The 26738-nt window shown below is 38.1% G+C and overlaps 1 protein-coding gene across 1 annotated transcript in view; it reads left to right on the top strand.

The window, feature by feature from the left end:
- Positions 1 to 26738, top strand: part of CUBN (cubilin) — a 258176-nt gene that overhangs the window by 216380 nt on the left and 15058 nt on the right. Inside the window, exons 59-60 of the mRNA XM_058532490.1 lie at positions 520 to 737; positions 18902 to 19110. Of these exons, the coding sequence (XP_058388473.1) occupies positions 520 to 737; positions 18902 to 19110 (427 nt within the window). The remainder of the gene's footprint in view (positions 1 to 519; positions 738 to 18901; positions 19111 to 26738) is intronic.

Below are 26738 nucleotides of genomic sequence, written 5' to 3'. Positions count from 1 at the left end.
GAAATGATAAAGCATAAGACCTAGATTAAAATATTGTGTTAGGCCATGAAGGAAAAGTTAGGGTTGTACCTGTTAGGATAGCTTATAAGTGGTAACAAACAACCCCAAGGCACAAAATAACAAGAGACCAGAGTAAACACCGTATATTTAATGAGACTGGAAAACTAAGTGTTGCTGAAATGATAAATAAATATCAGTTCAACTTGTCAAAACTTAATCTCAAATAGACTTAATATATCCTTGACTGTAAACTTTGGAAGTTAAGGACTGTATCTTACTCATCTTTACATCCCCAGCGCGTATCACACTTTTTGACATATTGTAGTCACTCAAAAAATTTTGACTAAACTTTTAAACTGATCAGTAAAATAGTATATTGTTTCTAATATTTCCTATCAAGTAAAGCTTGGATGTTCTGCTTTTTGTCTTTGTCTTATATTTTTTTTTGCAAGAGCTAAAGGTACAATTTAATGGAAATCCAAATGGAGAACATCAGTATTAACAAGGTTCGTTTCACAGGTTCAATGATTTTGATGTGGTTCCCTCCACCTTCTGCTCCCAAGACTACCTGGCAATTTATGATGGTTCTAACGTCAGCGATTCTCTTCTTGGCAAATTCTGTGGTTCCAAACTTCCACCAAATGTTAAGAGCAGCAACAATAGTATGCTCCTGGTGTTCAAGACAAACTCATTTCAAACAGCAAGAGGTTGGAAGGTATCTTTCCAGCAGACACTGGGTAAGAATTTTAGAAATGTAAATCTATTTTTCATGACTGTTAATTTTCTGCTTTATTTAATTTTTTTCACCTGACTGAAGTTGCTTTTCATTTAAGTTTAGAGGAATATGTCACATAAAGTTTTGGTTTTAAAAATTACGTATGATATATTTTTATTTCTTTTCTAAAAGAACACTCAACAAATGTACCTCTCTAGTATACAAAGGTAGAGTCTGTCTACATAGCCATCTCAGATGAGACCTGAGCTTCATTTTTTCACCCATGGGAATGGTGGTGGAAGTTGAGCCTAAAGGCAGGCAAGGGCCAGATCAAGAAAGAAGGCTTCCGGGGCCAGCCCAGTGGTGTAAGCGGTTAAGTGCGCGCGCTCCACTGAGGCGGCCCGGGGTTCGCCAGTTCGGATCCCGGGCGCGCACTGATGCATCGCTTGTCAAGCCATGCTGTGGCGGCGTCCCATATAAAGTGGAAGAAGATGGGCATGGATGTTAGCCCAGGGCCAGTCTTCCTCAGCAAAAAGAGGATTGACAGATGTTAGCTCGGGGCTGATCTTCCTCACAAAAAAAAAGAAAGAAAGAAGGCTTCCTAGTCTGTGTTGACTTTTTCCTTAAAATGGTGAAGAGCCTTGGAGAATTTTAAGTGAAGGCTTCATGACTTAACTTGACTTTCCAGACTTGATATTTGGAAAGATCATAGCAGAAGCAGGGTGGAAGAAGGCTTGGGGGACCCTATGACCTGAGAAGGAAGAAGCTTCTCACAGAATTCCGGGTGGGACATGTTGATGACTCAAACTAACATAGTGGGAATGAAAACAGAAGGAAGAGAAGAAATCTCAGAGATATTCAGAAGGTAGAATATACTGGAAGTACAGGGTTTAGAACCTGATGATGCATTACATGAGGACATGCATTAAGGATGACTTCTTACCAGTAACTTGTTGGATGATGGTGCCTTAGGAGGCTGAGATTTAGCGAAGAAATATTATAGATTTGGAGCATTTTGCATTGGGGGCTATGAGATATCTAAATGGAGAACTATAGGAGGAAGTTGAAACTTGAGAAGCAATTTGGGCTGGAGATAGTGGTCGGGGGTCATCTAGAGGTGAAAGGAAAAGCTAGGTGTGAGGATAAATCAAAAACAGCATCTCAGTTTATTCCCACTGCACGTGAGAAGTAATTATCTCTGTAAAATTAACTCAGAACTTTGAATCATTTAAAATGTAAGATAGTTAATCAGTTCTCTGTTTATCTATAGTCATGGCATCAATGGCACAGTCTAAGATAATTTATATCTTAGACTGTGTTTCGATTCTTCCAGTTGAATAGAGATGTGATTAGTGTTCTGAAACCAAAGAGCTCACCAAACAAATCACATATTCTGTGAAAACTCAGATAGACCTGGAAAGTTTTCTACAATAAGAATCCTGAGGGGCTGGCCCGGTGGCATAGCTGTTAAGTGCGTGCCCTCTGCTGCGGCGGCCCAGGGTTCACGGGCCCGGATCCTGGGCGCGCACCGATGCGCTGCTTGTCAAACCATGCTGTGGCGGCGTCCCCTATAAAGTAGAGGAAGATGGGCACAGATGTTAGCCCAGGGCCAATCTTCCTCAGCAAAAAGAGGAGGATTGGCATCGGATGTTAGCTCAGTGCTGATCTTCCTCACACACACACAAAAAGGAATCCTGAGAGCCAGCCCTGATGACCTAGTGGTTAAAGTTTGGCATGCTCTGCTTCAGCAGCCCCGGGTTCAGTTGCCGGGCGCAGAGCCACACCACTCGTCTGTTAGTAGCCTTGCTGTGGCGGCAGATCACATAGAAGAACCAGAAGGATTTATAACTAGAATATACAACTAAGTACTGGGGCTTTGGGGAGGGAAAAAAAAGTGAGGAGGAGATTGGCAACAGATGTTAGCTCAGGGAGAATCTTGCTCAGCAAAAAAAAAAAAAAAAAAAGTGCTCTTAAAAAAAAAAGAATCCTGACTCCCAGTCCAAACTCTTCCTTTCTCTTCACCCCTGTGGATAACCTTCATCCCTCTGATACAAAGCAGAACTTCCCTTAAACGTCTTTGCATTTGGCATGTTATTTTTTTATGCATTTCTTGAGGGAAGCAATTAGCCATTTGTGTTTTGAGGGCTTCACAATAAACCTCAGGTATCATAACAAAAATTGTGTCAGAAAATCACTTTGCCACCCACCCTACTTAGCTGTATCAACAATAACTTGAAGCAATCTCACGGGCAGACACAGAGTATTGCCTTAATAGAACTGCCTGAGTGAAGTGGCATACAAAACACAGAAGGCTATTTTGAAAGAAAAATTAATTTTCCTTTGGAGATTTTTTGCGCAAAAGAACTCATGTATTCTTGCCTGTAGCACAGAATTTAGAATCGAATGGCGTATATTTGCATTTGCTCTTGCTATCTGCTTTCAAGTTGTTTTTCTTTGCCTTAATGTATTCTCACATGACCGTTGAAATAGTCTTAAAACACTTCACACAGTTGTTATCTGCATGAGTTCCAAAGTTAGCCCGTGTTCCTTCGCCTCATTAAATCATTACGTGTTTCTGAGCTACATAGAAGACATTTTTGGATTTATTGTGATTTTACTGAACTAAAGCAGCACAGAAGGAAGTCTTACACTGTCAGAGGGCCTGTTCATCCACAAGCATTGGACACTGTCAGTCGATTCCTGTTTTCGTCTGGTCACAGTTAGACAGAAGGCTTAAGTGCAGAGAGCAGAAATAGAATTGCAGTACTTGCCAGCATCACTCTACTGCTGCATTTCGTGATGATGACTTTCCCCTCTTTTTTCATCTGCATAAACACCATCGGCCACTTGGAAATAGTTAGAAGTAATTTTGAGTAATGCTTAATGGTAATTGTTTACTGAAAACCTGTGTTGTAATTTTGTATTGTATGCTGTGATAAAGCTTTCGAGACCACCCATGTAAGTTTACTGATCATTCTGCGTAATGTTTTAGTTTAGTTTTGTTTGTCTTCTGTTGTTTGTGGTGAGAGGAAGGGGAGGAACAATAAGAATAGATTGAATTCTAGGGTTTATAGAATCTTTTAGTTACAGATCTGGATAAAAAGCCTAGATTTGGCCCACAGGGTGCAACTGGCACCTCCATCTCATCCATTTCAAACTACCCTGCGTTTGCTGTGAAGACAGGGAGAGCAGCTGTGTGGACTTTCGTTTCCAAGGCTGTCGGTTCAACCTGGAAGACAGTATCTTCACAGAGTAAATAATCGCTGTGAAGACGAGACCACTTAATCTGGGACAGCACAGTTTAGTTATCTTGATTAAAACACCAGAGTTTTGCAAATTTGCTGTTTAGATTACACACTTGGGGATATTTTATATACGTCTGCTTTAATTTTTCAGAAGTCAGTAAAGAGCTGGTTCATATAATTATGGGATTATTAGGTAAACTTCTTGTGCATTTGTTATATTTGTATTGCTAATGGGTCAGAACAGATGTGGGGGAAATATCCTCTAGTTTGTTGCTAATTACTAAATGTGTAGTGAGAACTTCTGCTGTCAAAGGGTCACCTGCGTGGGATATAATGTAAGGGAAAGCAACGCGGGCACTTCCTAGGAGCTGATCTCTATCAGCAAAGTAAATCTGCCTCCCCGGTTTCCCCATGCTCTCCAGCACTACATGAATAATTGATCCCAAATGAGTGATAACCAGCAAAGTGATCAGACTGGGCCTTGGGGATCTGTGAAGCCCTGGAATCATCTGCACATCTGAGCATTTTTCTCGAGAGAGTGCATAGCTTTCATCTGATTGTCAATGGTGTCTGTGATCCCATCAAGTTTAAAAAGCCATCCATCCTGTGGATTTGGCTGAAATGGGCATGCTCCATAGTGCAAAATAGATACTTATAAGGACGCTTTATTCTATTAACTTCTGCTGGTTGAGTTTCTGCCCCTCCTTTACCGCCAGGGTATGCTTCAGCTATGACTGTGTCACTGAGGAAGCATTTTGGACTTGCAAATGTGTTTTTGAACCACCAAAGCCTCCATTTGACATGCTCATCGCATTAGACACCAAACTTCTAGATACAGGATTAGATTGGGGATTTAAAGTACATTAATTTACTGTGTAGTACCATAGTCATTTCATTTGTTTTCTTAAGTAATGTGTTCTATAACACTTGAGCAAAGTGTCAGGGTCAAAAACTGAACTTGGCCCAATTGGGCATGAGGTTTGTAGGCATTTGGATCAGTGAGTTGCCAAGGAGAGAGTGAAGAGTGACCCCTTGAGGATGACATGTCCTAGAAGGACAAGGCCGTCACCTTGGAGAAGATGGCAATATCAGGGACAAGGAGAAGTCAGTGACCAGAGGTTCACTTCACCTGAGGCTGTTAGACCCTGGACACATGACTAAAGCTCTCAGCCTCCTGTTGCCCACGGCCCACGTGCTGAAAATGAGGGCCACTTCCTTCATGCTGGGTATTTGCCCTATGGGAGAGAGTCAGGTGGCATTGAGGTGAGACTCACAGCATTTGCTATGACACAAAGGCAAAAATACCAAAGCTCATGTTTAACAAGGACAAAGTGAATCATGGTCCCCAAAGGTGGAATCACGCCCAAATGGGAAGAGGTGTAGACCAGGAAGGAGGTGGCCAAGACCCAATTGCTTCATTACGTCCTTGCCTGGTGAGATGCTTTAGAAAGTCCTATAATATTTCCGAGCTCAAGTTTTATCCACTAAAAAAGATCCATTTGAAATATTACTACTTTCTGCCTTTTAAGAATGTGATGGGGATGAAGCAGATAATTCCTGTAAAGTACCTTAGATGTCAAAGAGAAAGGCGGTTTGTATTAGCAAGTGGTATTGAAGTCCTGGATTTCTGCAGGGCTCCGTAGCCCTATCTCTAATGTGGGGGAGGGGGTGGCAGGGGTCGTTATTATCAGCAGGACCACTCCATGGTGCAATGATTTCTTGTACTTTCCTACTCCCTTTGCACTGAAATCTAACCAGCAAACGCTAAAGTACGTTTTATGACTTAAATCTGAAATCACAAGCTAAATTCTAATTAAATTCTAAGGCCTTGCAGAGGCCTAGCACGTAACTGTTACTCCATTAAGTTGGCTGTATGAATGCATTAAAAAATAAGTGGATAATTTATGCCTACTTCATAATTACATGATATTATATATAATACATATGATATAGTATACATTATATTATATCTAGATTCACCTCATTCTCAAAATGCAATCATGGTTTACATAGTTCATCTATTACGTAGGGTAGTAAATTGGATCATTTTCATCCTTAGAGAATTAGGAATACAGGATCAGACTCAACATTTGGGTCATGTGTGTCTGGTCTCTGGATTTTTACCTGCTACCTTAACTTCTGGGAAATCTCTCTCAAACATGCTAAAGGAAGACAGGTGGCAGAGGTGGGAAGGAGTTGAGGAAGTTGAACAGGGTTTACTTCTAAGAGGGGATAGAGAAGGAAGGGAAGGGAGACAGAGAAAGCTGATGAGCTTCTGGGCCCCCAAAGATGGAAAATATGGTCACAAGAAATAGAGAAAAATATAACAACATGTCAAATTCAGACTTTGACTTCTAGTTATTTTTTAGTTGCACAGTTTGGGTGCTAAGTTTGGACTTTGAGAGGCATTCTAAAATTCTGTAGCTCGGGCTGGCCCCGTGGCTTAGCGGTTAAGTGCGTGCGCTCTGCTGCTGGTGGCCCGGGTTTGGATCCCGGGCGCGCACTGACACACCGCTTCTCCGGCCATGCTGAGGCCCCGTCCCACATACAGCAACTAGGAGGATGTGCAACCATGACATACAACTATCTACTGGGGCTTTGGGGGAAAAAATAAATAAATAAACTAAAATTCTGTAGCTAAACAGTAAATGAACGAACTTAAAAACATTTAATGACACTAAATATAGATGTGTGTATGTCTCTATGCTTCTTAGCAGCCTGTATGAGCTGCCAAACCACATTACTTTTAAAAGTACAAGTGCAATAAGATAGTTGAATTATAACTTGAATAATTTTATAAATCACGGCTCAGATAACTTTCCGTTTGGCAATAATGGGGGTATTACTCGAAAGCAGTGTTGTTTGTCTGTTCTCTTAATGTCATTTACTCCCTCTGATGGAGTCTGAAAATGAGATGAGCTGAAATTGTAAACCCATTTGCAGAAAAGTAGACTAAGCTTGTTTATGTCCTTGTTAAGCCTTGTAACTTTCACTGGTGATTGGACTTCCCTTGGGAGATGATGCCAAAGACAAGGTTATCTGCAGTTTATTCTTTGTGGGTTTTGTTGAAAAGGGTTTATTTTTGCTGAGCTGAGAATGTGGGAATATCATAAAGAAACCAACAAATGCTTAGTTTGCTAAAATCTTACAAAAGCAAGTAGATAGGAGTAAAATTCCAGATCAGCAAAAAGAAAGGAAAGGTTTTTATTAAAATATATTCCAACATCAGAGTGTGTGCCCCGCGGAATGACCAGACTGTTGCTCCTGGTCTTGAAGAGGAGGGCTGTCACTGGAAAATAAAACCAGATGGTATTGTTGAGACCAGGCTAAGTGATAAAGTGAGTTAATGGTCAATTAGAAGATAACACTTTGAAAAACCTCCAAGTGAACAACAGCTGGGAAGCAATTATTCTTCATAACTTTAAGCTACACCAGCCCTCTTCAAAATGCAACCAAAATTTTGTCTCAGATAGCTGGACATTTTGGGTTAAATTATTTGTAACCATAGAATCTCTATTATAATCGGTATCCTTACTCAGATTGGCCCGGCTTTGATTTAGTGTTCTCGGGAGCATAAAAGCAAACCATATCTGGTTAACAATAAACATTTAAAAAATTATTTGGTTTTAAATCAGTTGTTTAGAAACAAAACATTATTAGGGCTGTGGGACTGTATTCTTCTCTTTGTTCTGGTGTATGAAAAAATCTGTTAGCTTGATGTGGTAGCTTTACGTTCTGCTCACTCCCAAGTGGAGGCTTGTCATGAAGTCCCAGTGCGTAATGACAATGGCCACCTGTCAAGGAGCATCTACACCAGGGGCTTTACCTGGATTATCTCATCTCATCCTCACGACTACCCAGGAGACAGGGATCATCCCACCTTACAAAGGAGGAAGTAAAAAGTTAAGAGATTGAGTAATTTGTCTGCGGTCAGAGGGTTTGTAAGAGGTAAAGCCGAGCTTTGAACCAGATAGGATGGTCTCCCAAATTCACTGTTTTCCTAATCAGCCCACATCGCCCCTGTGGCCATCAGTCAACATATCCAGGGAAGAAGAGAGGTGCTGGCGGTGAGCTTTCTGAGAGGCAAGTCATTACAAGAAATGACTGACTTTCTTTTTCTTTCTCTCTGGGGTAGACAGAGCTCTTTTTCTCCACTTTCATCCTCTTGTTTGACACTGCCTGTTTCTAATAGCAGCATTCCAAATTGTACCTTGTCCCGAATAGTGTATTTGGTAATATTCTATTACTGCATAAATATTGCACATAACTAGAGCAGTCACTGTTTCCTCCTGTCCATAAGGAAAGGAAAAATATATTTTAATAAAATATACTATTTATGAATAGTATAATTTGATATAATTATATATTTATATTATATTTGTAATGTATAATATTTATATTATAATTTTGTATTATAAAATAGTTATATTTCTTATAATATGCTTTATTATTTATAATATAAACATATATGTACATATTTATACAAATATATAGTATATTTATGATTTGTAAAATATTTATATATTTATAGTATTTATATTATAAATAATATTTATATTTATAAATAGTATTATACATGTATATGTAATATATATGCATATATTATATACATATAATATATGTATATTATAATTAAACATTATGATATAATATATATTAATATAATATGTTATATATAATGTGTATATATACAGTAAAAGCCCATAAGACAAATGTCACATCTCTCTTATCAGCTCTCATGACATAATGGTAAAGAATTAGCATCGCTACGTGGAGTATAATTGCATTGGAGTATATAGGTAATAAATATATAACAAAAAAAACTGTATCCCCAAATTATGGCCTCCAATTTAGTAAAACTCCTTACCACAAGATTCTAACAAAATGAGGGAATTTGGACATTTATTTTTATGATATAACCCTGATTGGTATTCTTACGATATAGTTTAGTTTACAAATTGGGGAACTAAGTCACAAAGAAACTAAGTGACTTGCCAAGGTCACTTAAGCCTTGAGCAGAGCTGGGAAAGTAATGCCTGTCTCCACAACATAGTATAGCCACCAGAGTAAGAGAAGTTGGAATAGCAATAGCACAACCTAAAATAGACACAAGAACAACAAAACAATTCCATATGCTTGTTTAAATTATTATTAAAAAGCTATTGGATACTGGTCTGGTTTTATGAATTCCACATCTGTCATACTGCAACCTATTTTCTGACCACTAAATAGCACATTGCTGTTAATCCCGCTTTCTCTAAAGAGAACATTTTCAAATTTTTGATAACATTCAATTTTGTAATTGTCAATGTTGAGTAAATAAAATTATATTTCTTTTAAATAGTGTTGTTGCACATTAATGTATCCTGAATTTTACAAGTGATTAAATTTTCTCTGCCTACTGAAATCTAACACTTGGAGATTAAATTTTCTTAGGTAACAGACCTTACGTCATTTATCATTGCACATGTTTAGCTAAAGAAGCATTTTCCTACTCAAAAACTACCCCTTAGGCAGTGTTTTAAATCTTTTGGTGATATTTTTATTGTCGTTCTGCTAACTTTTTCTTCAAAATCAAATATACCACGAAAGTCAACTAAATTAGCTTTAAAAACAGTTTAATACATAGGACCAAAAAGTCATTTTGTTACAAAAAAAATTTATATATATACATACATATATACATACACACACATGCACACATATGTAATGTGTTTATAATATAGTAACAACTTTATAAATCAAGAAATCTCCTTAATTTCAAGAAAGCCCCTTATCAACTTAGACTAGAAAGCAAAGATCTATGTAATAAGAACTATTTATACTTTCTATTCATTCCCTCATTGTTTATTCAACAATATTCACCAGCTACTTACTATGCAGGCAATGAGCTTTTCTTTGAGGATACAAAGATGAATTCAACAAAGTCCTTATTCTTGAGAAGTTCACTGAAGTAGAAGAGTCAGCAAATAATTGTAAATTTGGTATGATAAATGCTTTTTGACAGAAGTATGTGCAAAGGACAGTGGAGGCAGAAAAGAAGGGATCTGTGGCACTTTGGTATTGAGTAAAGAGACCACAGGATTGTTAGAGAAAGCATCAGAGAGAATGTGAACTCTGAATTATAGTGTGATGGTTAAGAGGGTAAGCTGTGGAGCTAGACTCCCTAGGTTCAAACCCAGTTCTTGTACATCCCAACCAGTCTGACCTTGAACAGTTACTTATCCTCTCTATGTCTTGATTTTCTCATCTGTAAAATGGGCACACTAATAGTAACTACCCCATAGCGCTGTGGTGAAGATTAAACTAAAACATTCCCTGGCAGTCATCTAGCACAATAACTTTTGGCTGTAAATAGTATTAACTTGGGAGGTCAAGTCATTCATTAGGAAAACAGATATTCTATGGAAAAGATAAAGCTACAGATGCATCCCATTTCAGAGGCTCCAGACTGACCTGCAGATTGGGCGATAACGTGGAGAACAATAGAAGCTGGGACAGGAGAGAGAAGTAGGGGCTAGACATGGAGGGCCTTGTGTTGTGTGTTGTGTGTAATTGTTTTGAGCTGGAGAGTACTATGACCTAATTAGATTCGTTTTAGAATTTAGAGAGCACATTCTAGAACCTGTGAGGATGATGTTTTGAAATAGAGGCAGCACTTCTGGCAGGGAAAAATTAGGGAAGTATTGCAATAGTTTAATAAGGGATGATGAGAGCAGGGGCAATGGGAAAGTCGAGAAGGGAGTTAAAAGGAGAAATCCTTGAGACGTAGAATCAATAGGACACAGTGGTCTTTGAACAAGGTAGTGAGGGAACAGGAGAAAAGATGACCCTAGGGGTTCCTGGACAATATCTTGTGATACCACTATCCAAAAATAAAATTGCCAAGAGAGGACCAGGTTTTAGAGGAGAAAATAACAATTTTCGGTTTTGGTATGGAGAATTGGATGCCTTTAAAATATCAGCTAATGTTCAGTAGGTAGTCAGATATGAGAATCAGAAGCTCAGTAGAAAGGTCTGGGCTAGCGTTTCGTTCTTTTTTACTTTGAGGAAATGTAATGTGGCACATATACATTTAAAATTATTATATCTTCCTAGGGAATCGACTTGTGTTATTCTTCAGTATCCTTTTTTTTTTTTTTTTTTTTTTTGTGAGGAGATCAGCCCTGAGCTAACACCCGCCAATCCTCCTCTTTTTTTGCTGAGGAAGACGGCCCTGGGCTAACATCTGTGCCCATCTTCCTCCACTTTATATGGGACGCCGCCACAGCATGGCTTACCAAGCAGTGCGTCGGTGCGCGCCCGGGATCCGAACCGGCGAACCCCGGGCCGCCGCAGCGGAGCGCGCGCACTTAACCGCTTGCGCCACCGGGCTGGCCCCTCTTCAGTATCCTTTTAAAATGCTTCTTGCCTTAATGTCAACTTGCTCTGATTTAGAACAGCTTCCCTAGCTTTCTTTCAGCTCATGTTTGCGTAGTATATTTTTCAACCTCTCCACTTTCAACCTTTCTCTATTCCAAAGAATATATTTGGGTTTTGTTTTGCTTTGTCTTTCAGTTGGAGAATTTCATGTGTTTATCTTGCATAAAATTACTAACATTATTGAATTTTAATAGACCATCTTGGATCCTGTTTGTCCCACATGTTCTTATGTTTCTTTAACTATCCTTTCTTGCCTTTTTTGAATTGATCAGTTTTTATTACTCTCTTTTTAAAATCATTACTTATACATTCTGTTACTCTTCTTTTAGTGATTACCTTAGAGATTACAGTATTCATCCTTGAACCATTAGAATCTAATTTTAAATTAGTCTTTTTACCACTTCATGATAAGTGCAAGGACCTTCTAACCTTGTAAATCCATTTAGCCATTTCCTGTCTTTTGTGCTATTAATATCAGTTATTTTAATTCTACATATATTTTAAGCACATAAAACATTTCTATTGTTTTGTGCAATTAGTAATTGTGTATATTTAACATTGTTGTTTTTTTCTTCCTGAATTTCTATGCTTCCCATGGGATCAATTTCTTTCTTTTGAAGAACTCCCTTTAGTGTTTTTTTATTTATTGCAAATCTGGTAAAAACCTTTCTTGGTTTTTGTTTTTCCATAAAAGGCTTTATTTTGCCTTAAATTTTGTGGGATATTTTCTCTAGTTTGAATTCTAGTTGGGCGTTTGTTTTCATTCAGCACTTCAAGATGCTACTCCATTGTCCTCTGGATTCTATCATTTTGCTTAGCAAGTCACTGTAGAGTACTTTCTGAGCTATCTATACTTTAGGACCCCGAACCCTGGTCATCCCATTGTAGAGTGCCGTACTCTATAATGAGCTGTCACTCTGTGTGTATATGTTTTAATTTTGGCCTTTCCGATAGGCGTGTATTAATATCTCATTGTGGTTTTAATTTGCATTTTTCTAATGGTGAACAATTTTCGTGTGCTTTTTTGTCACGTGTAACTCTTCTTTGGTAAAATATCTGTTCCTATCTTTTCCCTATTTTCTAATTGGATTATTTGTTTTTGTACTATTGGGTTTTAAGAAGTCTTTGTATATTCTCAATAGTACTACTTTTTCAGGTATGTGGTTTGCAAATATTTTCTCCCCGTCTGTAGCTCATCCTTACATCCTCTTAACAGGGCTTTTCTTAGAACAAAAGCTTTCAATTTTGATAAAGTCCAGTTTATCAATTTTTCCTTTTATATATCATGCTTTTGGTGTCAAGGCTAAGAACTCTTTGCCTATCCTGAGGCATCAAGGATTTTCTGCTATGATTCCTTAAAAGGTTTTATGATTTACATTTTTCATTTATGTCTAGGATCCATTTTGAACTAATTTTTGTTTAAGATCTGAGGTTTAGGTTGAAGTTAATTTTTTTGCCTATGGATGTCCAGTTGCTCAAGCACCATTTGTTGAAAAGACTATCCTTCCTCCATTGAATTGCTTCTGCACCTTTGTAGAAAATTGTTTGGGCCTATTTGTGTGGGTCTATTTCTGGGTTCTCTATTCTGTTCCACTGTTTTCTGTGTCTGTCCCTCCACCAATAACACACCGTCTTGACTAGTATAGCTATATAGTCAGCCTTAATATCAGGTGGACTGATCTCTCCCATTTTAATCTTTGTCACAATTGTTTAGCTATTTGAGAGCCTGTGCCTTTCCATATAAATTTTAAAATAAACTTTCTTTATGTCAACAGAAAAATCTTGTTGGGGTTTTGATGGGAGTTGCCTTATACCTATGCATCAGTTTGGGAATAACTGACATCTTTACTATGTTGAGTCTTTCTATGTCTCATATGTCTCTTCATTTATTTGGATCTTCTTTGATTTCCTTCATCATTTTGTAATTTTGAGCACACAGATCCTATATGTGTTTCATTGTGTATACCTAAGTATTACATTTTCTTTGAAGCAATTTTGTTTTTAATTTCACTTTCCACTTGTTCATTGATAGTATATAGAAATATGATTGATTTTTATGTATTGTTCTTACACCCATATTCTTTACATCTGCAAATAGTGTCAATTTCATTTCTTCCTTTTCAGTATGTATATTTTTTTTCTTGCCTACTAGTAGTGAGAATTCCCAATACTCTGCTGAATAAGAGTGGTAAGGAAAAAATATTCTTGCCTTGTGCCTAATCTCGTGAGGAAAGCATTTAGTTTTTCACCAGTAAGTATCATGTTAGCTGTAGAATTTTTATAGATGCTCTTTATCAAGTTGAGAAAATTCCCTTCTATTCCTGGTTTGCTGAGAGTTTTTATCATGAATGTGTATTGGATCTTGTCAAATCCTTTTCCTGCATCAACTGATATGAACATATCATTTTGCTTAATAAATCATTTTTAAAATTTCAAAGTTGGCGAGAATGATTCTCATGAAATGCACTGGGACTAGTGATGCATACGTAAGATGTTTTCAGTAATACTTAAATAATATAAAATAAATTAAAAAAAAATAAAATTTTCCTTATCCTAAGTTCTTTATGCATTGAATTGCTCTTTTTCTGGTCACTATAGCTACTGATTAGCTGCTTAAATTACCTTTCTTTTAGTAAGTTAACTTTCTTTTAGTATTTTAGTTTTATGCTTCCCTAATATTAACCAGACTAAATAGCACATTCTAAGTTAAGTTAGGCTGGGTCTCCAATTAGGATATTTAAAATGAGTCAAATTGAGTGAAGTTACTAAAAACAGACAAGTGAAAAAACCCCACACAACTCATGTTGCAAAAGCCATTAAGATTTTTTTTTTCCTTGGGGCCGGCCCCGTGGCGTAGCGGTTAAGTGTGCGCCTTCCACTGCTGGCGTCCCGGGTTCAGATCCCGGACACGCACCGATGCCCCGCTTGTCAGGCCATCCTGTGGCAGCGTCCCATATAAAGTGGAGGAAGATGGGCATGGATGTTAGCCCAGGGCCAATCTTCCTCAGAAAAAAGAGGAGGATTAGCATGGATGTTAGCTCAGGGCTGATCTTCCTCACAAAAAAAAAAAAAAGATTTTTTTTTTTCTTGCATAGCATAAATATAATCCCTAAAAGATTGTACATGTTTGAGGTTAGGGAGTAGAATAATATCCAATTTACTTTTAAAGAAAAAGACAAAACATGTTCATCTGAAACTTAGTTGAATTTTTAAAATGGTTCACTGCTTTAGGGCAGTTGTATACCGCAGCTTTGAAAATCACAGTAAGACTGATTCCAAGAAAGGATTATGAGCTCTAGCGGGGGTCCCTGTGTGGTTGAAAGGAAGCTGTCGTGGTGTGCTCCCATTTCCCCAAGGCACCGGCTTCAAACGCAGTTACGTTCTGCTTCCCTGTGCTTCCTTCCACAAGAGCCTAAAGTTCCAGCTGGCTCACTGGGGACGGGAAAATGCCTCAAGTCAGGCTGATCTTTATCTGCGAGTATGGCCAGCCCTCCACCGCCTGTCCCAGGAGTCACTGTCCAGAGACGGATAGAGATCCTATCCAGAAGACCTCGCTGAAATGTCAGCCACAAAAATGTCAATTCTCAAGATAACGATTTAGAAATGTATCTGACTCCACTGAAGCCTTCAAGATGTTTCCTCTGCGATAATATAGCTATTTCTGACTTTATCAGATTTATTCTGGCTTCAGCCTCACTCTGAGGTTTAATTATTGGAGGGACATAATGTAGGATTCAGTTACTGATTTTTAATTAAGTTGATCTCTACCCAGGTCTCACTGCTGATGATGGGTTTATGTTTCCCATATTTCTTGAGGCAAACGTTTTCTTTCTCTAAAGAAATGGCTCTTTTATGGGAAGTGTTTCCAATCTGGGGAAGAAGGTTAGAGTGGCATTTGTTCTCGGGCGCAGGGAGTGTCATTACGGAGTGCTTCTGACACGACCTGACTGATGGAGCAGGTGCTGATGGATGGGAGTTCGCTGGCTGGTAGAAGAATGGGCGGTAACGGGGAAGATGACGGATTTATGATGCTAAGCAATGTGTCAAGGTTGAGATCTTACACTAGTTAAAAAAAGGAATTTCAAAGTATCAATATAGTAAAGCAAATATTATTTTCTTAGGTATGAAACTATTTCAGAGTCACAGAGTTTTCCCGTATTCTTCCCATGTATCCTACTATTGTTGAAATACAGAAATAGTAATGTGGCAATAGCACTTTTTGGTAAAGAACACTCCTTTTGTTAATATTCATCTTTATGTTTCCCTAAAGACATATGTTTACATTTCCATTTTGCCATTGGAGGAGCAGAAACACAGAGCACTTGTACAATGTTCAAATATTAAAGTGGGGGAATTAGAGCAATTACCCCACTTTCTGTACCATACAAACACCAGAAGGTGTTAAATAAAATAATATTACATTTACTTCAATTATAGTCAAATACTAACTCATACAGTAGTATATTTACTCATATAAGTGCACTCATATAATGTTATATTTACTTCAATTATTTGATAATTTTGGCCAGGATTATCTGATGATAATGTTAGTTCTCCATTTTCTTTATTCTGTGCGTATATTTTATGAATTAAGCAAGGTGTTCTATTACAGTTTGATAACTCAAACAAGCTGTTTGTGTATTAGTCAGCTATTGCCACAATACTGCTACATAACAAACCGTCCAAAATTCAGTGGCTTATCAGCTAGAGCATTTATTTTTCTCACTTATGGGTCTGCAGACTGGTTCGCCTGCCTCCGTTCCAGGCTGCAGGTTGACCGTACTTGGCTCTAGAGGTCAGGCTGGGTGCAGGTCTGCTCTATATGGATCCACTTTCTCTTTCTCCAGCATTTACTCAGGGCTCTTGGTGGATCATGGGAACACAAAAGGCCAAGCCAAAAACACAAGCCCATTTAAGTCCTCTTCCTACTTCATGACTGCTAATATTCCATTGTCTAAAGCCAGTCATATGGCCAAGACTAACATCAAGTGGACAGAGAAATACATTCTGTCCATTCTAGTGCCCTGCAAAGAGAGGGACTGAAGAATTAAGAATCATCCAATCTACCACTCAATCTATGGCAGGACTTGCCAACGACTTAGGATTCTTGCTCTGGGGTTCCCTGGAGTGAGGGAGTCTCTGACTTATGACATTATTATTATTATTATTAGCAGTAGTAGTATTATATAATAAGTGTGTATAATGGCACTCACTGTGCCCAAGTACAATTGTCATTTTGCCCTTGTTAATTTATTAGTAACAGTTAATAAACAAATAGTGACAAAGTATATAGCTTGAACTTTTAAAAATAACATTTAGTTTTTGAAGCTGAGGTATTAATAGAACAAAGCCTGTATACAAACCTCCAACTCCTCACCGATCCTTGCTGCCTCCAGCCCAGACCATGGCAATGTCCTTTTACTCGGTCTCATCTACTCTAGTCCCATTCCCTTACATGCAAATGCTACTACCAGATACATTTTTAGATCAGACAACTAGAAAGTGCGTTCTGACCCTACCACTCCTCTGATCAAGAACCTTTCAAGTGGATCCCCATTATCCACAGAAGAAAGTCTAAAGGTCAAATTCTATAATCTGACATTAGAGGCCTTCTATGGAACAGCCCATCCTGTTTCCTAATACTTCTCATTCTTCTTCTTCCTGTGCTCTATTGTTTTCACAAACAGAGTGATGCTTTCCCATGCATATAATGTAAATTCTTGTCCACTTAACTTTGGTTATGAGGTTCTTTCAGCCTGGAATTGCCAATACTGATCCTATTTCTACATGATCTTGTCCTCTTTATCTTTCAAGACCCAAATCAAATTACACTTCTTCCTTGAACATTCAGATCCTAATAGCCTGAAGTAATCTCCCTCTTTTTGCAAAACACAACTTTCATAGCACTTGTCGTTTTCTAAATTGTATCATCATTATTTACCTATGTCTTATTACTGCTATTGAACTATTGTTCATCTTTTCCCACGTCAGTACTAAATATATTTCCTTGAATATTAAAACAATATTTAATAGATAAATAAATTTATCAATTCATGAATACCCTAAGTAATTGTTCTTCTCTGCTGTGCATGTCAATAAGCTTAAGTGACAGTTAGTCCCCACTGAAATAAAAGCTGTGCAAACTCCAGTTCTTTCTTTAGTGTGCAGGCCTGTTTCATATGAGCAGAATTATTAGCAATGTGTAGTACAGCACTGTGCATTGCCTTGGGTTCAGAATAACTTTGTCCTAGATACCGTCTGTGGCTACATCAGGGACTAGGCCTTTGGAAGCATTTCAACTCCAGGAAACATCTGACTGTGCAAATAATCTATAGTTTCACCTGACTTAGAAGCTATGGACAGGGCAGCCTGACCTACTAAATAATGCACCTATACTGAAAAATACTCTGTGCATCTGATATCCTTTGCATTTGAGCAGGGCTGCCATTGTTTACATTTCCTGCCAAGCTCCAAGTCCAACATCATAGCGTCCCCTAATGTTGAAAGCAATCCTTTCACTGTTAACAGATACATGGAATGAGACGAATAGATGAAAGGCCAATGTCAGTGAAATTTAACTTTAGAACTAGTTATGATCTGTATTTGTGTAGAGTGCAAGCTTTATGAACACTACTTTGAGCACCTATTTAATCCTTATTCTTGCTAGGGTTGTTTTGAGCTTAACCCATCCTCACTGTTTCTCTTGAAATTGTCAATAAGTTTTGCTTTCTTCTATGTACTCTTACATCATTTTTGAGGCATCAGCTTAGGCTGTGGAATGGACAAAACTGAGTCCTATGTTCTGAGGATTTTGTTCCAATACTTGACCATTTAGTCATCTTGAGAATATTCTTTATCTCTCTTTTGTATCTTTATTCTGAATTTCAATTTTTTATTTCAAAGTAGACTTTTTTCCTCCAATAAAGTTCTTTTTCTTCAGCTTCCCTTTCTTTTTGAAAAAGAAAAAGTTGAATATAGAGTGTGATTCAATATAAACTAGACTGTAGTGTTAAATGCCTCTCAGTCTCTTTCTAACAGACTAGTTAAATAAAAAGGTTGCTGGGAGCCCATTTTCTTGTAGTGTTGGGTCAATTCTTCATAAATTCAGTTTATAAGCTGATAGTGTTCCTCAAAGCAGAACAGAAAAGCAAAAGGTGTTCACAGTTTCCACCAGTTTGGGTATGCAAAATACCTAACTTTGTATAAAATTGGATTTTTCAAGGATATAACAAGCTTCAGTCAATCACATCAACAGTTCTACAAATGCATGTAGAACCAAATCTGATTACCCAGTTTTCTAGGCAACTATGCGTGAGTAGAAGGAGGCGCTTGAAGGGTTGGTAAGTAATGAACAAGCTAAGGCAGGTGTATAAGCCCACTGAAGCCCAGTGAACAATCTGATAATGTTTATAAAAGTGTGAAAGAAGATAGAAACTATATGATTTTTAAAACACCCCACATAAAATTTAAGATCTAGTCTCCTTGGTCTACATAGTGATGTGTCTTTGCTTTAACGCAGGGCCTCGGCAGGGATGTGGTGGTTATCTGACAGGTTCAAATTATACCTTTGCCTCTCCTGATTCTGATAAGAACGGAAGATACGACAAGAGTTTAAACTGCGTATGGTTCATAACGGCACCTGTAAACAAAGTAATTAAGCTCACCTTCAATACATTTGCTCTGGAGGCAGCAACTACTTTGCAAAGATGCATTTATGACTATGTAAAGGTAAGGCTATTATATTCCTTAACAGAGTTTTCTAATCCCAGACATTTATATAGTGTACTCCAGTTTATACCACACAGAAAGTCCTGAAAATCGTGAGTACTACTAATTTTTTAAATGACCTATTCTTCAGTGATGTGATATATAATATTACAGATGCTCTGTCTTCAGATCAAATTAATCTTTAATATGGATGACTCAAAGATTTTGTGTGGCTTCTAACATTAGCCTTAAGATTCACTGTTCATCCATGCCTTGTCAAGAGATGATCTATGGGAAGATGATTTGTGTGGAAAGAGATACTCAAAGGACCTTTGGCAAGTTCTAAAATAACTGACAATGTCTATATGCGAATAATCACCCCTTAATTTATCTAATTTTAAAGTTTATGTATTTACTTCTCATATTACCTTTAGATGTGAAAAATATTTTAGTTCTGAACTCCCATTAAAAGTAAATCAAGAAACTTTTATATTCAATTTTTAATGACTTGAATATTAAATTTTTGTATCTGTCAGGCTATGTAAATTCAGATTAAAAGGGCTAAGTAGCATCAATCAATATTTACTACTATACTCTTAGGGGAGAAACAGGCATGACACGATTTCTGCTCATGAGGAGCTTAAATCTGATTGCGAAATTAATGGATGACACACGCAAATCAAAAATAAGCGGTTCAGGATAGTCGATATTTAAGTGGTAACTAATGTACTGGATACAGGCTTGAAACAACGTGTAAGTTTAAAAGAGAAGAAGGTTCATGATAATCTGGTGTGAACATGAAGGCTTCACAGCATGAGAGAAAGCTTATTCAAGTCAGGAGAGAAAGGCTTCTAGGCAAGATGAACATTAAAAACAAAAGGCATAGAAGTTGGAATGTGCATGTTCTTGAAAGAGTGAAGAGGCTGTCTTTATTAGAGCAGAATATTACTAAAGAGTAGCAAGAAATAAGATTGCCTAAGTGAAGAAATATCCAGATTACAAAGGATCTTGAAAGTCAAACTAATGAATTAGATTTTACGCAGTTGGAAATAGGACTGATTGCAGGTTTTCTAATGGATGGTATGATGGAAGCAGTATTTAAGGAAGACTAACCTAGAATCAGTGTTCAGAGTGCATTGTCAAGGGGCGGGTCTGGAGTTAGGACCCCAGGGAGAGGCTACCATTAGGAAAGGAGGGTGCAGAGATGGCGGAGATGACAAGCCTGGTGCAAGAGAAACTTTTAATTCAAAAATTGTCTTAAATTTTAAAGAAATTATTTCTTTTAAGAGAAGAGAAGGAAAACTCATGCATGGAACACACATTTGAGCACTTAATGATATACTGTCTTCTATTTTCATTATGAAATGTGCCAAGCCAGGAAGACCAGAAGAATGTCGGTATTATTAGGAATAGACCGTGGTTTGTAAGATGTTGGTTCAGTTTGGGTGACAGCCGGGTAGACAGGTGGGATTGCCCATGGGCAGGGAGTGGAAGGAAGCTCCAGCAAGAAGACAGCAGCACTGATAAAGAGGAGACAACAACAGAGCACTTCTGAAATCAGGAGAAATGAGACTTTCTTTGAGGGAGACAGCATAGGGCTGGAAAGCCACGCTCCCACTCAATTCCAGGAAATGTCCACAGTAAGGCAGTTGGCGAGGACAAAAGTGGCAGGACAAGAAACAGACGAGTTACGAAAAAAATGTAAAAACCAGGAATAGTGTAATATCACTGAAGTCAAGAGAGAAGACTCTTTTACCAAGGATGGGTGGTCAATACTATTAAATTGTAAATTAGAGGCCAAGAAAGGTTAAGATGAAGAAAAAATTCATTAGATTGGATGACAGCCATTTAAATAAAGTCTTGGCACAGAAGCTGGGTCAGAGGGAGTTCATAAAAGACTAGAGATAATAAGGAATGTCAGTTCAAGTTGAATTCTTCTTTTCTAAAATGAGACCAAAATGGCCAGAGCAACAGTAAAGCTGATGTTCAAGACTGTTCAAGAGATTCCCAGATTTTACAGGAAGGTAATAAGCTTTAGAGACAGATAATATGGACTCAAACTCAATTTTGCCACCCAACAAATTTCCATATCTCCCTTATTCCTCATCACTTTATCTATGAAAAAACAACAACACATAATCATATCTCTCTTGCAAGGCTGTTTTGAGGATAATGTATGCTAGAGTGTTCAGCACTGTGCCTGACATATAATTTGTAAGCAAACCTATTTCTTTTTTTCCCCCTTTGTGTAATTCCAGATGGGCATGAAGGCAGTGGAAATCTCCTTTTCTTAAAAAATTAAAAATAATTGATTCACATATACATTATTATAAATATAAATTCACGTGCAATGTTTTGGGTGTGATCCTGCTAAGAGGAGGGTTGACTGGATTTATTCTCAAGATCCATTTCTATGAGTGTGATTTGATAATGTCATTAAAACAACAAGTAATTTTCTGAATTTCCTCAAGTCATTTAGGACAGAAATAGCAATATCAAAAACAAGGAGTTATTTTCTAGCTTCAAAATAACATGTCTTTTTTTTAAAGAAATTCTGTTCAGATCTACTCTTGTTTTCCTTCTTGGGAAAGCAGTTTCTCTCAGTTGGCAACTTTTCCAGCTTATACTAAACTGGCAGATCAAAGAATAGTCCTTGGAATGTGAAGCCTAGAAGTATCTTTACTAAAGAGATTCTGTGATAAATAGGACATTCGATTCCTTTTAGATTGTATCTTAGTTGTTGTAATCAAATCACTTTTTAGAAAAGCTAATTTAATTCAATTCTGAAGGTAGATATACAAGTGAAAACATGCCAATTCCATTATTCATTTGTAATTATATCACTGTTGTTTTTGAAAGGGTTGATTTGGAAAGTTATTAAGATGACTGCAGTACATAGTGAATTGTGTGTTTCACGGAGTGGTTGAAATTAACATCAGATCCATTCCATAAAGAGTCGTGTGGCATGATTATGTGCCGGGCATTGTGCCCCGCACTAGAGTTGTGGAGAGTTAAAGATGTGGTTCCTCAAGGAGCTGTAAAGTGGAGGAGACCAACATGTAAGCCTATAAATTATTATACGACGTGACAAAGATGATAAATAGGAACCACGTAGAAAAGTAGAGCGGAAGAGGGTATGATCGACTTCATTTGGGGTTCAGGAAAGGCTTCCTAGATGGGGTGGCTGAGCTGGGTTTTGGAGGAAAGTCACAAGAGCGTGCTTCCTATATGAGGCTGGCTACCAAAGAGAAGGAGGTAAGGACGAGCTGTGAGCTACATAGTGTCTGCCCTGCTTCATGACATCAATTTGCCCATCAGTGAAGTCACTCCACTTGTGGTGAGCAGCGAGTGAAACAGCAGAGAGGGCTCAGGACTATGACCCTAACTCACGTTCCTCTGCCGGGAAATATGAAAATAGTGGAAAGAAGATGGCTCCTTCCTAACATTTCCCAGCATCTCCTCACCCTGTTCAATGCCTGTTTTATAGCCAATATTTTGTAATGCTTCCTTGACCATCTGAAGCGAAGTCGTTTTATGCTATAGCCTATCCGATATGCATAATTTCAAAAAATCAATATAAGGTACTAAATGCCACGAAAAGGAGACATAAAAGGAAAGTATATAAAATAGCGCAGATTTCAATATGTAAATGCTCTGACACAACTATGCTCAGTCACGTGATAGAGTAGTCAGATTCTTCTTCTATGTGGAATCATAGCGAATGTAAAAGTATAAATCTAAACTAATACAGGTGGGCTGTACTTGCAATTTAAATGCCAATAGCAGCATCACCATCTGCAATATGAATTTCCAAAATGGTGGAAAAACTAAAAAAAACTAGTTCTAAACAAAACAAAGTACAGTCTTCCCTCAACTTACACAGTAATTGCATTCTTGGAGATTTGGTGCATATTAAAACTCTGCAAAAATATTTTTTTGTTTATATATGGAATAGATTTAGGTTCTGGGGTCATGTAATTATAAACAGCTTTATTATGCAAACATTCAGAAGTTATGTGGGACATAGAATAAATCTTCACTTCGTACAACTGTCCTGTGAATTGCAGGATGGGATTCTGCAATGCAGCTTCTAAATACCGAATGCCAGTTATGGTCTCAAATTACTGCGATGACCCAAAGACACCACACTTTTGCAAAACACTCCCTAGGGGATGGTACTGTCCCCAGTGAGAACATCTATCTTAACCCACTGGGCTAACCATTCAGTCTGTGGTCAGCCACTGGGAGGAGGGGCTGTCCGTCTTGGGGAGGAGATCAGCAATCTGTCAAGGCTTCAGGGCTGTATCTTTATGAGGTGGTTCCTACTATTCATTCATGCAGTCAGTCAATCAGTCAATGAATGTTCATTTGAGCACCTACTACTTTCCAAACACTGTTCCAAGCACTGGAAAAGAACAGTGAGATACAATAATAATAATATAAAATTCCTACATTTACAGAGCTGATTCTAATCATTGTTTCTTGTGGCTCTTCCTGAAACCACTGGGACCAGTATAACTTTTTTCCCAGATGGTTCTAAAATGGATCAGAGTTCAACCCCAAACCTGAAAAATCACTCTCTATTCTCTTTCCCATCCCAAATTATGCCCAGGCATGTTGTCTAGCACACTCTAACAGAGACTCCTCAATAAAATCAAAGAATTCATGAAGATCCTGTAAGATGCAATGTAGATATATGCTCCAAATAAGAGTATAAAAATCCTCCTGTTATCAAATTCCCTGGGAAATATTAAAAGATAAAGTCCTAAGGAATTTAATGTCTAAAATTGTTGAGTTAAGGGGCCGGCCCCGTGGCATAGCCGTTAAGTGCGCGTGCTCCGCTGCTAGCGGCCCGGGTTCGGATCCTGGGCGCGCACCAACGCACGGCTTGTCAGGCCATGCTGTGGCGGCATCCCACCTAAAGTGGAGGAAGATGGGCACGATGTTAGCTCAGGGCCAGTCTTCCTCAGCAAAAAGAGGAGGATTGGCATGGATGTTAGCTCAGGGCTGATCTTCCTCACAAAAAATAAACAAATAAATAAAATTGTTAAGTTAAATTTGAATAGAATTGATGTCCAAAGTCAAAGTCTATTGCCCTTTTGCATTAAAAGTTCATAGAAATTAAAATCCCCAAATTTCCTTCCCCACTTTCTTCTACTGCTCAAATTAATGGCTGGATAAAGTGCAGGATCTTGCAGTAGTGTCAGTCAGAGGCTGTCTTCCACTAAAATTATTAGTGCAATTCCTTCAGGATCTTAAATATATTCTAATATGCTCCACTATCAAAGAGTTTTAAAAGCTGAGAAAACACAAAATTCTTCTCAGTGCTTGTCTACATCCACAAGACTTAGAACATAATCCATGCTCCAGGTCTAAAGCAGTTACACCAGGCAACCTATGCCCCCAGGATGCAAGTTGCAGCATGCGATTGTGTACGTCCTAAGGGCACAGTCCTGCAGGCACCATTTATGTCCCAGTGTGTATGATTCCCCGTCTCCAGCGTTGTACCTGCACCTCCTGCAACTCAGTCTTGAGCTACCCTGTGAAAGTCCGTAGTGGAGATTTCGAGTTATCAGGGAATGGGAGAGCAGATGGAGAAGATCTTGGCTTTAGCTACACAGGAGTCCAGGAGCCCATGCCAGTTGTCCAGAGGCCACACCTGCCTATTGCAGCTCAATTAGGGGAAATCTCATTGTGGCAGTGAATGATCTCATGCAAACACCAGCTCAAGGCTAGGTATTGTGTAATTCTCTTCCGTCACATTTACCAGTTGGCTATTCAAAACCCAGATCAGATCTTGTAACTCCTACAGGAGAAGATGCAGATTCCTTCACATAAAACGTATGGAACTTCACAGACTTGTCCTAATGTGCTTTCCCAGTCCCCCTTCTATTCTCTCCTCTAACCCCCAGGCACATCAAAGGGTTGAGAGTTGTTGAGAATGCCGTGCCTTTTATGCTTCTGTGGCCTTCCAAGTCATGTTCCTCTTTTGTAGGTCTGGAAGGTCTCTACTTACTTTTAAATACCAATTCAAATGTCTGTGTAAGGTCTTTCTTGACTCCATTATCTGTTCCTCTGTTACATTAACTTCTTTTATTGTAGTACTTATTTTTCTTTATTTTATATATAATTGACACATACACACACAAATATGTATATATGTATATTTAATTTATGGGACTTTCTCTCTCACTAATTTGTGAGTGTCCCATTGTGTCTTGAATGTATGGAAAGTACCTTATACAATAGTCCCTCCTTATCTGCAGAGGATACATCCCAAGACCCCCACAGGATGCCTGAAACCACGGATAGTACCAAACCCTATGTATGCTATGTTTTTTCCTATTCATGCTTACCTATAATAAAGTTTAGTTTATAAATTAGTCACAGTAAGAGATGACCAACAACTAATAATAAAATAGACCAATAATAACAATAAATTGTAATAAAAGTTATGCAAATGTGCTCACTCTCAAAATATCTTATTGTACTGTACTCATCCTTCTTCTTGTGACGATGTGGGGTGATACGGTGTCTATGTGATGAGATGAAGTGAGGTGAATGGCGCAGGCATTGTGAGTAGCGTTAGGCTACTATTAACTTTCTGATGATACATCAGAAAAAAGGATCACCGAGCCACAGTGACGTCAATGGCTGGATGTCAGGAGCAGACAGTGTAGATGGTTAGGGATCCAACTAATGGATGAACCACGTCCAGGGCGGGACGGAGCTGGCCAGCGTGAGATTTCATCATGCTGCTCAGAACACCGTGCAATTTAAAACTTACAAATTATTTATTTCTGAAATTTTCCATTTAATATTTTCAGACCGTGGTTGCCCGCGGGTAACAAACTGCGGAAAGTGAAACTGCAGTTAAGTGGGGGATGTGTATACACATCCTTGTATACAGAGGACCCAGCACAGAGACCAGGCACACAGTACATAGAGTACAAATGTTTGCTAATATGAATGTGATGATAAAAGCAGCCATGATTATAATAAAATTTTAACTTGTTTACCAGAAAAAGTACATTACCTAAAACTTGGCAAATCTACTCTTCTACAAAATGAGGGGATTATATAACCCACCTCTTGAGGCTCTTCTGGCTCTAAATTAACTAAAATCACATTTAAGCAGGAGAGACAGTGCCATCTAGTGGTAAATTTATTTTTCTGTTATTTTGAAATGATTCTTTTCAACCATTTCTATTTTATGTATTCCTAACATTTTAAAATAATGTCAATGGTCATGGCTATCCTGAGGTTTATAACACATCATAGTTCTGTTATAAATTTAATATTTGGATCTACACATACATACTTGTTTCAGAAATACCATGAAGATTACTCAGCTGGAAAAAACTTTGTTTTCTTGTGATGTGTTTGAGAGAAATCCAAGCACCCACTATTTCAACAGATTTTGTCGAAGGTTGGGTGTGCTGGGGACACCACAGTGAATAATCAGGCTTCCCACCCTTGAGACTTACATTCTTGTTGGGAGAGAGACCATAAAAAGTAAATAAGCAACAAATAGGATACATTTTGGTTATAATAAGAAACTAGAACAGGAAGACGTTGGGGGAGGGCAACATGAGATAGGGTTGGGCTTTCTGAGGAGGTGACATTTGAGCTGAGACATGGAGGAGTAG

The sequence above is a fragment of the Diceros bicornis genome, chromosome 36, assembly GCF_020826845.1.
Source record: "Diceros bicornis minor isolate mBicDic1 chromosome 36, mDicBic1.mat.cur, whole genome shotgun sequence".
Classification (NCBI taxonomy): Eukaryota; Metazoa; Chordata; class Mammalia; order Perissodactyla; family Rhinocerotidae; genus Diceros; species Diceros bicornis.
This window is presented reverse-complemented; position numbering and strand designations above follow the sequence as displayed.